This window comes from Archocentrus centrarchus, chromosome 13, assembly GCF_007364275.1.
Source record: "Archocentrus centrarchus isolate MPI-CPG fArcCen1 chromosome 13, fArcCen1, whole genome shotgun sequence".
Taxonomy (NCBI): domain Eukaryota; kingdom Metazoa; phylum Chordata; class Actinopteri; order Cichliformes; family Cichlidae; genus Archocentrus; species Archocentrus centrarchus.
In genome coordinates this window covers 12744672-12763121 of record NC_044358.1, presented here as the reverse complement: position 1 = coordinate 12763121, position 18450 = coordinate 12744672, and the positions used below count along the sequence as shown (strand labels likewise).

General features: G+C 47.3%; 2 protein-coding genes across 2 annotated transcripts in view; one reads left to right on the top strand and one right to left on the bottom strand.

Annotated features, from left to right (window-relative positions):
• LOC115790230 (calpain-5-like) overlaps positions 1-18102 on the top strand; it is a 31089-nt gene extending 12987 nt beyond the window's left edge. Inside the window, exons 3-13 of the mRNA XM_030743986.1 lie at positions 1888-2019; positions 11006-11214; positions 12246-12438; positions 12518-12711; positions 12833-12910; positions 13048-13243; positions 13362-13484; positions 13616-13812; positions 15123-15244; positions 15604-15740; positions 15823-18102. Of these exons, the coding sequence (XP_030599846.1) occupies positions 1888-2019; positions 11006-11214; positions 12246-12438; positions 12518-12711; positions 12833-12910; positions 13048-13243; positions 13362-13484; positions 13616-13812; positions 15123-15244; positions 15604-15740; positions 15823-15999 (1758 nt within the window). The 3' untranslated portion in view covers positions 16000-18102. The remainder of the gene's footprint in view (positions 1-1887; positions 2020-11005; positions 11215-12245; positions 12439-12517; positions 12712-12832; positions 12911-13047; positions 13244-13361; positions 13485-13615; positions 13813-15122; positions 15245-15603; positions 15741-15822) is intronic.
• ompa (olfactory marker protein a) lies at positions 5555-8532 on the bottom strand. Its single transcript, XM_030743987.1, has 2 exons — positions 8377-8532; positions 5555-6707 (listed from the first exon to the last, which is right to left on the bottom strand). Exons 1-2 carry the CDS (start codon positions 8449-8451, stop codon positions 6276-6278), a joined length of 507 nt encoding a protein of 168 aa, XP_030599847.1. The 5' UTR covers positions 8452-8532; the 3' UTR covers positions 5555-6275.
• Positions 18103-18450: the final 348 nt, after the last annotated feature.

The following is an 18450-nucleotide window of genomic DNA, read 5'->3' as shown; positions in this document are numbered from 1 at the left end:
GTTTTGCTGAATCAAGACATTTTTCAATCAATCACATTAAAATCAGAGTAAATCTCCAACATGTTGCAGGTTGCATGGGGAAAAACCTTTTTAACCTCAGATTCCCACAGATACATAAAGGTTATGTGCATGAACTCTGGTGGCCACAGGTGAGAACACATCACCCAAGAGTTTCAGACTTGATGTCATTAATTAAACAGTGTGACAGAAAATCACTGTTAATGAGGCGAGGCGGTGAGTGGGATGCAGGACAGATGTCACAGACAGAATATCAGGGCAGGAGGAGGTTAATATTATACTGACACACAGATAACGACAGCGGTGTCATTGTGTGAGGCGGTTATCGTAGTGATCGGCGTCCAGCCATGATGACAAAGTCCACACATCTTTGATGAGTGAGTCAGAAAGGTTTGTGTGTCGCTGGGAGTTTCAGGACATTTGCCTACATTTGTGTGTTTCTGAGGAAGATGAAGAGCAGCACCCAGATGACTTCCTACAGTCAAATATCTGGAGCTGTTGTACCAGGACAGGAAACATGCTGCAGCACAGCCCCTCACGACAGAGCTGAGGTTGGTGCCCCACAGGGAACCACAATAAAGGAGGGAGTATCATTAAAATGTTCCCGTCATGTCCTGTTCACCTGTTTGGTTTGTGTATGAATGACTCACCTCCTGCAGACTGGCGCCACCTACAGGTCCAAATAATGAGAGCACATTTATAGCACCAGTGTGGGAAACACTGGTGCTATAAATGTGTAAGCTTTCCCTGAGCGCACCACCTTTGTTATTTATTTTCAATCTGTGGAAAATCCTCACTATTATTTTGAAATTTCAGTTGCTGCTAACCAACTAGCCCCAGTACTTCCTGTCTCCTCTCTGGGATGCTAACCAGGTCATTGCTGTGGCTGCTGATACAAGCTGGAGAAGCAGAGCCTGCAGCAGTGAGAGGGCTTCTTCTGTAGAAGAACGTCTATTGTCACATACATGCAGTGAAATTCAGTCTCTGTAGTTAACCCATCACACATGCAGTATGTAGCACACACACAGAGCAGGGGGAGACAGGTGGCAGCACTGCACCCCCATCACCTCAGTTTTCTCAAACTGTTCAAAACTGTAGTCAGTCCACAGGACGGGGATCTGGGTGGAAATGCAGCTGAATATTGTCTGAGAGTTCATATACGTGTCCTCCTATCAGCTCAAATACTGTGGAAACGCTGGTTCTTTACTGTGTGTGCTTATATGGCAGCTATATGTGCTTAAAATAGAGGCCTTTAATTTGGAGACTGCACACAGCGAGGGTTTCTTCCTGCTCTCTTATTTTTTAGACATCAAACAGTTTAAAAGACTTGAGAAACCTTTTTGGCAGAGCTCCCTGTCTCAGCTCAGAGCCAGCGACCTCCAGCTGATCTCAGACATGAACTTTGTGTAAGTCACGTATACACTGGTCTCATACAGTCGGGGATCTTTCCCAGTGTGTGCCGTGGTTTTTCTCACCTCTGTCATTTGGCCGCTGTCCCGTCGGTCTGCCTCTGTGGTTCTTTTGGTTTGAACCCTCAGAAGAGACCTGTCCTTAATCAGGGAGGGGTTTCATTCCTTATTTTCCTCGTGATGGTTGACTGAGGGCTCTGGCTGACGCCCTGCTTTACATCCACACCTGCAGCTGTCCATCCGGCTCACATCCACCTGTGGCTCACAGTAAAAGTATGCTAAAGGATTCAAACCTGGACTCGGAGGAAAATGATGCTCTCTCTCTTAGCCCTGATATTTTCTGTGTGTTGGATTTAATGAGTTAAATTTAGAAGCCTGTAAATGAGACCTGAGTTCATAAGAAGCAGCTGTAAGAAAGAAAATGAGGTTATACAGATTTCTGTCGTCTTTGCTGTTCCAGGAGTTGAGCAGCGACCCTCATCTGTTCGTGGACGGCATCAGCGCTCACGACCTGCACCAGGGGCAGCTGGGAAACTGCTGGTTCGTCGCCGCCTGCTCCAGTCTGGCCTCCAGAGAGGCGCTGTGGCAGAAGGTAAGAGGGAAGAAAAGCAGCACTCATTTTTAGAGATGGAAGAAAATGGGAAAGCAGTCCCGTACCATCCAACTAACCGGGTCAAATTAAGGAGATGTTCAGACAAAGGGAGAAAAAATGCTCGTGAAAAATGGTACTCAAATGATCAAAAAAGGAAAGTAAAGAAGATGCAGTCAAAGCGAGTCCACAGGGAGGGAGGTCGCTCCAAATCGGGGGTCCTGAACCACGTTTACTCCAGATTTAAGCCTCCAAAGGGACCGACTCTACAAACCTCCGCCAGACACACACGTTTAGGACCTGTGCTCCTCCTTCATCACTCATCATCACCTGAAGGAGCACAGGTGGCATCCTCAGGCAGGGTCCCATCACCCACATGTGTTACCGTCACATACATGTGTATATAAACCCTGAGTTATATTGATCTGTAATTGTGCCTTCACAGACTTACACGCAGTACTGACAAACATGATGGCAGCAGTAAACTGAGAGCGTCAGTACTGCTTTCTACCTGGGTGTGCCTGATGAGGTGCAGAGTGCATGTGTGCAGAAGCTTATCAGAGAATTGTGAGTGGGTGTGGGTTTCCTTTAGTTGTGTTTAGACAGCATCTTGTGTAATGGGAGTGATTTTCCCACTGATTAACTGCTAATGGAAGATCTCTGAAGCTGAACTCCCTCCTCGTGAGTCGGCTCCTCGATGAAACGGCTCCTGCTCGTGATCCAAACACGATTCAAAATGGATCGTCTAAGAGAACGTGAGCCGGTCGGCACTGAGCGAGGCTGATCACCGTGTACCAACATTAATCACTTCAAATTTGGCTCAAGCTCCATCTTTGTCAAAACTCACGTGCAAATCCATCTATGAGTTTCAGAGCTTCCTGCTAACAAACCGCTAACGAACCCAACTGCACCCATCCTTCGGTGTGAGAGGCCGCTAATGCTAATAACAGCTGTTATCCATAAGATGGCGCTAAAACCTCAGTTTTTCAGAGATGGTGCTTCATGGATGAATGGATTTAGTGTTTACTTACAGTGAACGAGCTGAAAATCCCACGTTGGTCTTAAACATGATGTGAGATGAGTTTGAGTTTGTGGTGTCGGGGTGATTACTGCTGTTACTTTACCCCCATTAGATTAGCACTTTGTTACACACATGAAAACTGTGTGTTTGTGTGTGTGTGTGTGTGTGCTCGTCTCTGCCCCCCACCCCGCCGCCTCCCTCTCTGTTCTCGGGGGGGCCTCTCAGGCTCTCAGTTTTCCATCAGCTGCAGGAAACTGGAGCGTGTTTGAGGTGTTGTTGCCTCTGTGGAGCAGCCAGTCGTCTTGACGCCCTTCAAAGATCCAAAAACAAAGCAAACAGCTTCTGTGTGACGACAGCACAGCTCACAGACAGGTACACAACAGCGTTTCCTCCTCCACGTTTTCTGTGATCTGTGGATTCAGCAGCTTTTCCTCCAGCATGATGAAATCCTGTAAGAAGAATGACTTCATCATGTTTAATCACATGGCTTTCCTTCATCAGTTCTTTATTGAATGTAAATATTTAATTACAATTTTAAACTCAATTACAAAATCTCTAATTTAACATCACTGCCTCGTACCTGCAGTTACCTTCTGTCTGTGCTGCATCCTCTGCCAAAGTAAATGATGCTAATGTGACATTCCAGCATAAACATAAGTGCCAAAGTCGTCACATGGACTCTTTAGTATCAGCCAGACTCCTGGCTGGAGTCCTGGGGCTCCTAATGAGATGACGGATGGTGTCCTGGAGGATCTCCTCCCAGATCTGGACGAGGGCATCACTGAGCTCCTGGACAGCCTGGCAGCATCTGATAGACTGAAACATAATTAAATGTCCCAGAGGTGTTCTACTGGATTTAGGTCAGGTGAGCGTGGGGAGCCAGTTAGTGGTATCAGCTCCTTCGCTGAGGGACCAGGAGGAATCCAGGACCCACTGCACCAGAGTAGGGTCTGAGGATTTCATCCTGATACCTGAAGGCAGTCAGGGTGCTGAGCCTGCAGAGGTCTGTGTGTCCCTCCATGGATATACCTCCAGACCATCACTGACCCACCGCCAAAGGTCAGAGTTTCATCCCTGTGAGGTGAACATTCAGACTGCAGACTGATATAAAGTCATGAAGGAGGGATTTCCCTCAGCTCAGGCACTCTGCCATGAGTGTGAGCATAGAAGATCCTCCCACCTGCTGTTTATGAGGGGTAGCCAATCAGAGGTGCTGCACCAAGGCCCAGTATAGGATAAATAAAGATTATTTTGAATTGTGAAATGTGTAGGGCCTCAGTCACAAAAGCCCAGAGACCAGTTTGAACCGCTGGCATCTGCCAGTCACTAAGGAAAAATGTGTTCCCTGGAATCGGTCACAAAGAGCATCCATCCATCCACTCATCCACTCACCCACTCACTCATCCACTCACCCACTCACTCATCCACTCACCCACTCACTCATCCACTCACTCACCCACTCACTCATCCACTCACTCACTCACTCATCCACTCACTCACGCACTCACTCATCCACTCACTCACTCACTCACTCATCCACTCACTCATCCACTCACTCACTCACTCATCCACTCACTCACCCACTCACTCATCCACTCACTCACTCACTCATCCACTCACCCATCCACTCACTCACCCACTCACTCATCCACTCACTCACTCACTCATCCACTCACTCACCCACTCACTCATCCACTCACTCACTCACTCACTCATCCACTCACTCACCCACTCACTCATCCACTCACTCACTCATTCATCCACTCACCCACTCACTCATCCACTCACTCACCCACTCACTCATCCACTCACTCACTCACTCATCCACTCACTCATCCACTCACCCACTCACTCATCCACTCACCCACTCACTCATCCACTCACTCACCACTCACTCATCCACTCACCCACTCACTCATCCACTCACCCACTCACTCATCCACTCACTCACTCACTTATCTTGTTCGGTGTTGCGGGGCGGGGGGGCAGAGGCGGGGCACAGCTGTACAGGTTGCCAGTATTACACCAGAAGCTGTGGTTGCTTTGGTTGCTATCAGATTGGCGCTGTTACTGGTAGTTTGCATGGAAGATGCAGACGTGTCCAAAGTGTGATGTTTGTTTCTCACCTTTTGAAATTTGTTAGTTAAAGCAATAAGACACAACTTTTACTTTAAAGGTGAACGTCCTGCATTTCCTGTTTGCTCTGTTCAGTTTCACTGCTGCTTGGTGCGTAATTAGTGAGTGTGGTGACCAAGGCAATCACAATGAGGTTTTTCAGTACAGCACAGTATACTTCTTTATATAGAGATAATCTAGTGACTCCAGGAGACCTCCAGAAACCACTTGCCAACCAATCAGGGAAGGCAAACTTTTGCAGGCTGTGGCTGCCAGATGCCCGCTGACCCGTCTCCAGTCCTGTGTGACTGAGGCCCTGCATGTGTCACATCTGCCCCGCCCTCGTTACGCTCCTCTTTCCTGCTCAGTAACACCAATATTAAAATAAAGCAGCACCACACACAGCTTTCAGTGGTTATTTAATCGATGTCACTGCATTGATTTCAGCCTGTCAGCAGGAACACACAGGGAATATTTGATGATCTCCTGGTAACAATGAAATAAACTAGAAACAATAACTGCAGCAAACCAGCACTCTGAAACAAAGTAACCACATGTTACCACAATAATCAGCTGATCAGTTTTATTTACAGTCCTCATGGGTTTATTTTATTCAAAGGTAAACATTAATGTCAGGTGTAGTGTTCATTGTAAGTTTTAAACATAAATACCAAAAATAAATGTTCTTTTTTTTACACTCATGAATGGAGCGTGTGGCTGTGATACAGAGAAACTGGACTTCATCCATTGGGGTGAACTGTCCCTTTAATTAGCACCAGGACATGTAAAAGCTAATTCAGCATATTTGTGTTCTTCCACCCGTCACGGTGTTCATTGCAGGTCTTATTTAGACTAATTGTGTTGCTTTTGTTTAGTGAAACATGTGTTTTAAAGCCTGTTCATGTAACTTTGGCTGTTAGGAACTATCAGAGGTCTTCATCGCAGAGAAGTGGAGAGAGGAAGAGTTTAATCAGAAGGAGAATATTTAATCATCTATTTCTTTGATTGGTTTAAAGGAGCTGCTGGGTTTTTCTACTCAACCGTAAAATAATAGCTGTAGGACAGAAATATTAAAATGCTTCTTCAGGACTTTATCGGGATTCTACTGGCACAAAATAAAAGGTCAGTTCTCTGTCGTGAACTCGATCGAGCAGCTGAGATTCGCCGCCTCCGCCCCATCCTTGAAAGCGAGCAGGAAGTACATGACCTTCCTGACTCTGGCGAGCTCTGCAATCCTCTCGCCGAACTCCTGCATGTCCGCCTCCAGGCACTTGAGGGGCGAATCCTCTGGGTCGCCGGCGTTGCGCCAAAATGTTCCGATGGGCTCCAGCAGCTGACGGGTCATCAGGTTGGTGAGGTCAGGCGTCCAGTGCTGGCAAATTCCGGTGACGGTGACGCGGCCGTAACCGGACAGGGAGAAGTACCAGCGGGAGAAGTTCAGCTCCTGGATGGCGAAGTCCAGCCGATACACGGCCTCGTACGGCAGAAGCAGGCGCTCGCCATCCTGACGCTTCTGCCCTGACCGCTGCAGAGAGGACACGCGCAGGCGCATCATCTGCAGAGGAAACACACACACACACACGAAGGGTCGGACACGCATCATCATGCTGTTCGATTGTGAAGTCATGGAAGTGGATTCTGATCTGTGTGAGTGTGTGTGTGTGTGTGTGTGTGTGTGTGTGTGTGTGTGTGTGTGTGTGTGTGTGTGTGTGTGTGTGTGAGAATGGGGACTGACTGATGTTGTTATATCTGTGGAGCTTAATCGTTTCTCTGACGTGTGAGAAGAAAATCTTTGTTTTTAAACCAAAGCAGATTGAAGCTCGAGCTGATGATGAGCCTCATGATCAGCTCGAGTGTTGTTCACACATCTGAAATCCATTCATTATGGATTAACACATTTAAAGAAAGTCGTATGTTTTCAGGATGGATGGGTGATAGATGTAGCTCTGATAAAGTGTAAAGGGACTGTTGCTCCAAACCAGAGCCCTCGAGTGTAAGAGGGCACTCGCTCCGATGGGCCGTTTGTTTGTTTGTTTGTTTGTTTGTTTGTTTGTTTGTTTGTTTGTTTTGTGTCACGTGCTCTCTGTCTGTCCGTCATGTTTTCAGTGTCCCGGTAACCGACTTTTTGCTGGGTTTGCTGAGCAGAATATGATCTAAAAATGACTTTAGTGAACATGGTTGTCTGGTCTGTTAAATGTATCCACCTGGAACGATAAACTAATGTGTGCTGTCCATGTGACAGGAACAGCTGTGGATACGGATGCAGTTACCTGTTGTTTGGCCAAAGGTGTGATGCAGGACTGTAAGCAGCTGGTTAGAAAGCTCGAGCATCCCAGGTTTTATGACGTGACAGTGCTGTGCTGCTCCTGAAGGGTCATCATATAATATTAACACTGTCGCCACTTTTAGTGGATGATATGTTTGTTTTGATAGTTCATACTTAAACCATAAAGGCAGCGACATGTTTCCTAAACTTAAATAAACTTTTTGTCACTAAGATTATTTCAGTTATCACGAGTTACTGAAAACACAATGAAGAAAAACTGTTAGGTAGAAAATAATTCTCTCAGAAAAATGTCCATCAAAATGTAACAAGTATATTAATACTAATAATTCATAATTATTAAGCTGATGCGACTCTTCCAGCTCTTTAAACCAAGCAGCAGCTTCTGTCACAAACTGCAGTTCCTCTAATGTTAAAATGTCGAAACATTAAGAAGCACCTTTAAAACTGGGACTAAAACCTGTTTTAGGACGAGGAGCTCGCGTCACTCCTGCTGTTAGTCTGTCACTAATGAGCCCTCTGCCATCATTCAGCCACTAAAGCCTGATGATGATGATGATGATGAGCTCCACTGTGCTGCTCTTACTCCCTGTTCTTAACGTTCCTGTTGATCAGCACTGAGAACCACAACAATAAGACTATAAAGAACAGAAAAATGTGAATGGATCAAAGATTTCAGGCAGTTTTTAATCACTGCTCTGGACATACTTTTGGACGTAGAGTTTTACCCAGAGGCTCTGCAGTGTCACTTCCTCAGATATTCATCGTTTTCACTGTAAAAGCTGTTCTGAACCCCTACGAGGAGCCTCCACATTATAATCATTAAAGACCGACCCACTCTGGAAATAACTTAATATGAAATAAAGACTTTGATCAGTCTGATCCAGATGCACCTTATTCTGAAAATCATCAGCTGCACCCACACTTCTGAAAGCCTCACCTCTGTCAGCGCAGTGTCTTCTTTGAACTCCAGCACAGTGGTGTTGGAGGGGGGGTCGGCTTTGTCCGCGTCCATCTCTGAGGTTTGATTCCCGGGTAAGGAGAGAGGAAGAGCCCGCCTGCCTGCGAGGACGATAGATGAAGCTCTGATGGAGTCTCTGATCTCAGCCCCTCTCTTCTTCTCTTGCTCTATTCTCATAGGCTCCCCCCCCCCCCCCCCCCCCCCCCCCTCCCTGCACAGCTGTTTCCATTACAGTGCACCACTTTCTCATTTTGCCCCATTCCCCCTCGAGCCTGCTGGGTATTTTGGTTGGGACATATTGATTAGCACGAGGGGGCGGGGGAGCTGAGATCGATGCAAACAGCTAATTATTGTGACAGCAGCCGTCACGTTCATTAGTCGTCTTCTTGTGCAGCCGACCCTGCTCAGGTTATTTCAGTCCATCAGCGCCTGAGGTGTAACGTTCCTGCAAGAACCTGAAGGTTCCTGCAGAATTACACGTTTATAGAGCCGTTTAATCCGAGCACGAGGCCATCGCAGAGCATCTGAGAACAGTTCCTCTGGATTCATTTCTCTTTGACAGCTATAGCAAATGTTAGAAGATACTTTCTAAGGTCTTTTTTTAAAGGTGTGCAGCAGCCAGGTGATGTGTGAAGGTGCTAAGCAACAGGAGGTGCTGCTGACGTAAGACAGGGAACGCTGGGAGTTTCCGGAGGGATTCTGGGAGCTCGGCTGGTCTCGGCTCAATGGATCACTTATTTATTTATATCACTCGCTTCACTGGGGATCGTGTGTGTGTGTGTGTGTGTGTGTGTGTGTGTGTGTGTGTGTGTGTGTGTGTGTGAGAGAGAGCTGGGATTAAAGCACAGGATGTGGATGGATGACGTTCCCTCGTTAAGAACTTTTTTAATCCTCAGTCACTGAAGGTCAATTAAGGAGAAGTGAGTGGAAATTTTTGGGTGTGTTTGTGCACTTTATTATTTTTACGTGTTCATGGACTGAAGCAGTTTCCTTTGTTAGAAACTGAAGATGATCACAGGTGTGTTACATGGTTCAGTTCACTCCACACAGCAGCACTGTGTCACTTCAGCCACCAAAGTCTCAGCAGGTATATTCAGGTACTGTGTGTATTACTGCACACTGAGGGTACAACAGCTCGTCACAGGTGTGGTACTGTCCTTCAGACCACCTCAGCAAACCTTTAACCACCTTTATGTTACTGTGAGTAAATAAGGAAGCTGAAAGTCTAAAAATCTGAACAGTATTTTAAGTGAGATTTTTATTGCATGATTCCAGCTTTTTAATGAGCATTTATTGTGTTTAGAGTTTGTTGAGCTACGTGATTTTATTTTGGTGAGCTCTCCTTTGACAGGAATTTGAGGATAATGAATATCTCGGCTCTGTTGTGATGTCACTTTGTTAACCCTCAAAGGAACAGCGTATATTTCTGCCTTTTACTGCTTTGGAGCAGTTTGAGCCTCAAAGGTTCATGTAGTGACACAGAGGCCAGTAATTAGGCCTGTGGAGGGACATTAGTGCAGGCTGCACCTACAGGGACCTCCTGTTGTCTTATGAAAGGTGTGTTTGGGGTCATTTAGGGGTCATTCAGCGTATTGATGTCATCAGTTTGTCCATCAAAGCTTCAACAACTCGACTGTTTACATTCAGGTACAATTTTGCCTTGAAAGAGATTTAAAAACAGAATAACTGGGACCATTTTTACTGTGCGGGTGTTTTTATCTTGTTATAAATCAGATGTTCACCTCCTCCTCCCGTAAATGCACGGTGTAGTTCAGCTGGAGGAGACAGAGAGAGCCGGCCTTTGGCTGACAGGAGAGTCGGGACGTTTTTCCATAACTGAACCTGTGGAAGGATCATTAATGATCTCACACCTGGCCAACCTTCAGCGCTCTCTCCGTTGTTACTGTGCAGGTTTCCTCACACACGTGAATCTGCCATCGTGTTACTGCTCCGTCTCCACCTGAAGGCCTCTCGCTGGCATCAACCAGTTGTTCTTACAGGACGGTCATAAACACTCGTTAGTCCAATCCTGGAAGCCTCTGTTTCCACCACAGACTGTTTAAAAACAGCTCACAGGTTAAATAGTCTCCTGAGCAGCCTCACCTGTAAGATGAATGAAACTGTACGCAGCGCTGATCAGGTCCATTCACACTGAGGGGTGTGTGTGTGTGTGTGTGTGTGTGTGTGTGTGTGTGTGTGTGTGTGTGTGTGTGTGTGAGAGAGTTATCACTCCTCGTGCCCTCGAGGCAGCGTTAAAGCACAGACCCTGATTATACATCACGTATGGAACCCAGTATGGCAGCTTCTCATGGCGCTGGGCCTTAATCTCAGCATGCAGTTGTGTCCGGGCTGAGGAGGAGGGCTGAGATCTGCACGCTTCCTGTGCTGTGGTGAAACATCAAAATGTGCCATGTTGCCATGGGAACGCTCCACACTCTGGCACGGCCGAGGCGTTCATCAGTTTAACGGGATTAATCTAATCTAACCTAATCTAATCTAATCTAACCTAAATCTGGAGCTGGTCCAGTTTAACCTGTAGGAGGAGGTCGCTGAAGCACTGAGCGGTTACATCCGAGCGCGGTGATGACCGTGGTTTCTTTTTCCAAAGGTGATTCCTGACTGGAAGGATCAGGAATGGGACAAAGACAAGCCAGGCTCCTATGCCGGAATCTTCCACTTCCGCTTCTGGAGGTTTGGACAGTGGGTGGACGTGGTGATCGATGACCGGCTGCCCACGGTGCACGGACAGCTGGTGTACTGCCACTCCAACGACAGCAACGAGTTCTGGAGCGCGCTCGTGGAGAAGGCCTACGCCAAGTAAGCGAGCGCGTGTGTGTGTGTGTGTGTGTGTGTGCGTGCTCAGATCAGTTGTGTGTTTGCAGGTCTCTCAGACCGTTTATTAAAGGGCACAGAGAGGCAGGATGAAGTCAAATCATCTCACCTGAATAAAAACACGAGGAAACAGGAATCTTTAAGGAATAATTCAGGAATACACAAAGAAACACAACAAAGTATCTCAAATGACCAAAAAACAGGAGCCAAAACTGAACTTTAAAAAACCAAACTAATAACATGTCCCAGACTGAGTGACTGAGAGCTGAAACTCAGCAGGATAAACACAGAGAGCCGCTTTCCCACAGACTTCCACAGGACCAGGAATCTGTTTGTAACCACAGCTGTCGCCATCTTGTGGTCTTTAGATAGAATGCAGGTTTCAGGCCGCTGTTGCAGGCATGTGTATGCTGTAAATGATGTTATGATGAGCTTTATTATTTGGGTATAAAGGGCCCGGTCGTTTGCCCCGCCCCCGGCCCGGCTCTGATTTGTCCCACTAGTGTCAGTGATGGATTAAAATATGGAGTGAGCAGAATGAGTCCAGTTTGATGATGAGGATGATGTTTTGTTCCCTCAAACTTTGCTGCAGTTTGAGTGTTTTTGAGTTTGCAGCAGGTCCCATGTTAACAGCTCAGGTGAGTCAGACAGGTGCTGATGTCATCCTGGTTTAACATTTGAAGATATTCACATCAATATGTTACAGCGGTTTGATTAAATATGAATTTTATACCCTGTAATGATGTTAATTTAGCAGTAAAAATGATGAAGGATTTTAGGGTAAATTTACATTTATTGCCTGTTTTCTTGTAGCTGCAGGTAAGAAGCTCCTGCGTCAGTGTAAATATAAGTTTGTGTTCCTGCTGTAACGCTGTCGTGGATCATTACATCTTTGATTTGACTGTACCAACAGTAATAAAACTATGAATATGTCATATAAGAAGAGTGTGTGTGTGTGTGTGTGTGTGTGTGTGTGTGTGTGTGTGTGTGTGTGTGTGTGTGTGTGTGTGGTCCAGGATGTGCGGGTGCTACGAAGCTCTGGATGGGGGCAACACGGCCGACGCACTCGTGGATTTCACCGGAGGCGTGTCTGAGCCGATGGACCTGATCGAGAACGGGTACAAAGCAGACGACGAGAAGCGAAACGAGCTGTTCGAGAGAGTCCTGAAGGTCCACAACAGAGGAGGCCTCATCAGCTGCTCCATCCGGGTAAGGACGCGTCAAACGCGAAGCCACGGCCGCCGCAGGTCCGAATGAATGAACTCGTCATCCCGACGTGTCGTTCCAGGCGACCACCCAAGCGGACATGGAGGCCAGGCTGGACTGCGGCCTGGTGAAGGGCCACGCCTACGCTGTGACGGACGTCCGCAGGGTGAGGCTGGGCCACGGCCTGCTGGCTTTCTTCAGGTCAGACAAACTCAGCATGATCCGCATGAGGAACCCCTGGGGGAAGAGAGAATGGAACGGGCCGTGGAGCGACAGGTGAGGAAGAGGGTCCAAAAGATTGTTGTTGTTAAATCTAAACGGGTCCTCTCATTGAGGTGGACACGGGCCGAGGGATGATGGAAGTGTGGGTTACTGAGCTGTCTGTGGCTCTTTGCAGCTCTGAAGAGTGGCAGAAGGTCAGTAAGAGTGAGAGGGAGAGGATGGGCGTGACCGTGGAGGACGATGGAGAGTTCTGGTGAGTTTTGGTGTTACGCTGCCCCCCCCCCGGCTGCAGTATGGTTGTTCAGTCTGCATCTCTGATTTGCTGATTATTTGTCTATAATTTTTATTGTTTTTACAGTAAATCATCTGAATCATTTTCTCCTTCTGCAGGATGACGTTTGAGGACTTCATCGCCAACTTCACCGACCTCATCCTGTGTCGTCTCATCAACACATCCTACCTGAGTCTCCACAAGACCTGGGAGGAGGCGGTGATGCGGGGCTCGTGGCACCATCATGATGACCCGCTGCTCAACCGAGCCGGAGGCTGCACCAACAACAAGCACTCCTTCCTCCAGAACCCGCAGGTGGCTCAGCTGTTCAGACCGAGCTCCAGGTAAAATGCATCCTCTGCGTTTGTGTGACTCTGTGTGTGTGTGTGTGTGTGTGTGTGTGTGTGTGTGTGTGTTTCGTGTGTGTGCGCAGTACGTGTTTGATGTGAAGAAGCCGGAGGACGAGGTGCTGATCTGTCTGCAGCAGAAAGACCGCAGGGCCACGCTGAGAGGGGGACGAGGAGAAAACCTGGCGATTGGCTTCGACATACACAAAGTAAGATGCTGATGGATGCTGAGTCTTTAAGCTGGGCCTTTAAATACAAAGAACCGATTAAAGCACTGCTGCGTATCTGAAAATAATAATAAACTAAGACAGCTCAGAAACTTCTGCTGCTTGGTGTTCAGGTGGAGTTAAACAGGACGTACCGTATGCACGTGACCCAGCAGAAGGTTGGCGGCAGCATCTACATCAACTCGAGGTCCGTGTTCCTGCGCATCGACCTCAAAGAGGGCCGCTACGTCATCATACCCACGACCTTCGACCCCAGGCTGGAGGGAGAGTTCCTGCTCCGCGTCTTCACCGACGTGCCGTCCGACTGCAGGTACGCGGTTTCAGCTCGCCATCTTCAGCATCTTGTCTTCACCTGAGTAGTAACGTAGGCGCCCTCTGTGGAGGCGCCCTCTGTGGAGGCGCCCTCCGTGGAGGCGCCCTCCGTGGAGGCGCCCTCTGTGGCTGGTTCTTTTTTTGAGGTCGGTGCATTTCTCTCTCAGCGTGATCGCAGTTTTGTGTCTTTTTGTAATTCCATGAGCTGCAGAGCGCCTTCTACATTCATCTCTGTGCCGAGGGCAGCGCCTCGGTTTCCTCTTCTCAGGTTTTTTACTGTCTGCTTTGGCCTCCTCCCAGAGTGAGCTTATGTCTTTCTGTGTCTCTTCCTGTCTCTCATTAGTCCCTCTGTGTGCACCTGTAGCCGAAACGTTTCCACAGAAAGAGGAGCGCCGCTTCCTTTTTGTCGTCCTCCATCGCGTTCCCAGCAGAGTCCTTAAGTTTGGCAGCTTTTTCTGTGTCTTCTGCTTGTGGCTCACACAGAACTGTTCACAACCAGAACACAACAGACTTTTATTCCCCATTATTTTCAGTGTGAGCTGAGTCTTAATGAAACATGAACTAAAAACTCCACTTCTGCAGGAGTTCTGTTCCCGGAGTCCATCATCCTGTTCAGTGCTGTTTTTAGCTCTGCCGACAACAGACGGCAGTCAGCCGATCCAATCCAATACCAGTCCGATCTGATCCAATCCAATACCAGTCCGATCTGATACCGATCTGATCCAATACCAGTCCGATCTGATACCGATCCGATCCAATACCAGTCCGATCTGATACCGATCCAATCCAATACAGTCCGATCTGATTCCAATCCGTTTGCCCTCCGTCGCTGCTCCTCAGTCATTTACATTTGAAACCTTGTGAGACTCGGCACAAACACTGTTTGGGTAAAGCTTTATGAAACAGGGGAGGCGGCTTTTTGATTGATTTATTTTATGACTTAACCTTTGAGCCCCTCTCCTCCCTCATTCCTAGGCCGACTCTTCTGAAACTTGGGATGAGTATTGAGTGTGCAAAGATCTACAGAAAGAAGGCTGCAATGATAGTTGATCTGCATCCAAAATAGTTTCTGTTCCTGCAGATCACATTGATCACATTGATCACATTGAGCTCTACAGGCCAGCAGGTCTCCTGTTGGGTTTGATGTGCTGCTTCAGAATAACTCCATGTTTAAAATGTGCAGATTGAATCTTTAATGAATGTTATCAAAACACGGTGAAAATCAGTAATCATCATTCTGTTTTTACTGCATATTCAAACCCTGAACCACTGAACCGGGTGTCCTCCTCGTGTCTGTCTGTCCTGCAGGGAGCTGACTCTGGACGAGCCTCCGCAGACCTGCTGGTCGGGGATGTGTGGTTATCCCACTCTGGTCACTCAGGTCCACATACTGCAGGCCAACGGGCTCTCTGCGCAGGACTCAGATGGAGGTAGATGTGAAAGATGGAAGCAGCCCCCGTAGCTTTGTGAGGACACACCTGAGTCTTTTACTTTGAGCCACGGCCTGGTGCAGCACCACGTGCACTGTTGGTGAGGGGTGTTTTGGCCATTAGCTGATCAGGTCAGCTCAGGTCGTTAATGACACACCTTGCTTGAGTCCTGTATGTGAAGCCTTTAGGGGACAGCTGTGGCTCAGAAACGTGGCTTACACCGCACGGACACCAGTGTAAGATACAGCTGTTGGCCGACAGCTGCTCATGTGTTTGTGTGTGTTACTCTGCTGTGAGGACAAAGCTGGAATATTAATCCTGAACTGTCCTCTGAAGTGATGCCCACTGTGTGTCTGCAGTGTCGGATCCTTACGTGATCATTCGCTGCGAAGGACAGAAGGTCCGCTCGGCCGTCTATAAAGACACGTGCAGCCCCGTCTTCGACACCAAGGGGCTCTTCTACAGGAAGAAGGCCGACCGGCCGATCAGCATAGAGGTGTGTGTGTGTGTGTGTGTGTGTGTGTGTGTGTGTGTGTGTGTGTGTGTCTAAGCAGTGACTCTCTCTCTCTGTGTCTCAGATCTACAACCACAACGTGCTCAGGGACTCCTTCCTGGGTCAGGTGATGCTGCCAGCTGAGCAGGGAAAAATCCAGAAGACACTCCACTTGAAGGATAAGGGCGATCGCCATGACAACGACCTCTCCGGCACCGTCACTGTTGCCATAGCGACGAGCTCGGTGCTCACCAGCATCTAAGATTAGGAGCTGGGAGGGAAAGTTTCCAAAACTTCACAACTTTATTTTTGTTTGTGTAAAAAATTCAGCACGGCGGCGCGATTAATCAGTTTTACTTTTAAGGCGACCGCACCTGCAGCAGGGACACTGCAGAGGTCGTCAGAGGACGCCCAGAAACCTCTTACAGAGCGCCTGTTCTGCACGTATCCACAGACTGTATGTAAAAAATGGAAGCAGCTAATGAAGTTTCTCTGCAGGATGTTTACGGCCTGCTTCAGACAGAGGAGGAGGAGCTTCTCTGCAGCTCGTCTGAGAGATAAAAAACCTTCACCGTCACAGTACGAAGAAGCCGGTGCAGCCGGGCTCTCTTTCCTCAGTCCTCCTTCACGCCTTTCCTTCATTCGCCTCCTTCACACCTTTCCTTCATTCGCCTCCTTCAGGAAGACACAGGAGGGAATTTTTGGGCTATTTAACAGCAACAAAGAGTCCAAATCCCCACACTGAAAGAGTTCAGCTCAAGTATTCAGAAACCAGTGGATGATGTCACTGTGGCTGCATCCATCTTTCATATACAGTCTGTGGAATATCTGAATATCCTGAAAATATCAAAGTTTGATTATAAAGATCGTTTACACGTTCCCGGGTTTCTCTTTTTTCCCCAGCTTTATCGTTCTGTCAGCAGCTTCTGTATCTACAGTTTAATGTCTTTATCTGTTTTTACTTTTATTTTTCGTTACCCTTTTTAAACTCTGGGCAGTCACTCGTGCAGCTAACACTGTTTACATGTCACCTTACAGAGGACTCCATGTTTGTTATGTCAGAAACATGCCAAAGAGTTTGTAAGGACTGCCACTTCACTGTTGTTTGTTTTTTACCACAGAACTGTGTTCATCTCTATGCTCACTGTCCACTTCATTAGGAACACCTCCTTAGTTACCGTGACCCTGAGTGACCCTTTCCTGAGTGGTTAAGCCGATGGATGGATGGATGGATGGATGAGCTCAGCTCAGTGTGTGAGGGGTCCTTATTAAGGTGCTCAGTGAGTGTGGGTCACTGAGCACCACTGAAATCACCACTTTGCCTCGTTGTTGTAGACTTGTGTGTAAGCCTGTGGCATTAGTTGTGGTGCAGCTGATCCCTGTGGATGTGCCGTCGCCCTCAGACTGAGCTGTGTGCTCAGCTCATCTCTAACAGGAAGTTCACCATCCTGCGGAGAACAGCACCTGGATGTAAGACAGGTCTGAAAGGTGAACCTGCATTCTTCCTAATGGTCAGCAGAGGGCAGAGCCTCCTCTGTATTCAGTGTGTGAAGGAAACGCTTTCTGATGACTTTATGGTGCCAATTATTAGCTTAACGTCTTTCTGAATACAACATGATGTTTATTTAATGAGTTGTGGTCAGATTTAGACCCAAAAGCACAAACACAGCATGCAGGTGTGCAGCAGGAATCAGAATCATGATTATTTGGCCTGAACTCTTATTGATCATGATTGGGATCTTGTGGTGTTGTTGTGTAACTGTTCCTTTTGTCCACCTCCCTGCTCCCTCAGTTTGGGTGTAGTTCATGTGCCAAAGAAAAAAAACATTAAAAACAGAAAAACTATTACAGTTATTGAAGTTTTCTACATTTTCTATTTAGTGTCATTATTGAGAATGCAAATCTGATGAAGGTGGTCCTAAAAGATGTTGAGGTGGAGGTGATGGGGGTCACCTGAGGAGGCTCTGACTCCGTCCTTTGAAGCAAAACTTTTACTTCTGGATGGATCGTGTTGACCGTCGGCTGTTCCATCATCTCGCAGTAATCTGAGCTTTTATGGAGCGTACCACTGTAAGGGACGGGGGGTGTTACATTTATAAGGAGAGCTTTGTAGACGGCCCGATGACCTGGTTTCACAATCGACACTGAAATTCAGTTCTGTGTGACGTATCCTGTTTCTCACGCGTGTTCATGCTGTGAAATTAAAGTGGACCAACAAACGATGGCAGAAACTTCATCTTCTCTTTGCTTCTGTCAGTGCTGCAGTTTGTGATGTTTGCCTTAAATCTGGACTCTGAAGTATATTCAGCCTATCACTGAACGTCCTTTTAAAGCAGAAATAAAGTTCACGTCTTTTTAAAAACTCCCTTTTTGTGCTTTGACTGCTTTATGGAGCAGAAATTATGATCATGAATATCCCACAGCCTCACATCAGACACACAAAGCCTGTTTATGACTGAGGAAATATCACTGCACTACATTATATACATTTACCTTAAACCTTCTCAAACTCCGAGTGACTGAGCAGTTTATGTAGGAGTTCCCAGTTTAAACTGTAGACACATCAGATTTACTCGCTCACAGGAAGCATCACCTGACTCAGTCACAGATCACTTTGATCTGTTTTCTAATTATTCACTGGAAAATGTGTAAAAAGTATTTTTGTAACACCGTGATCAATATGGAAGGTTTTATCTACGATCTGCCACCAGCT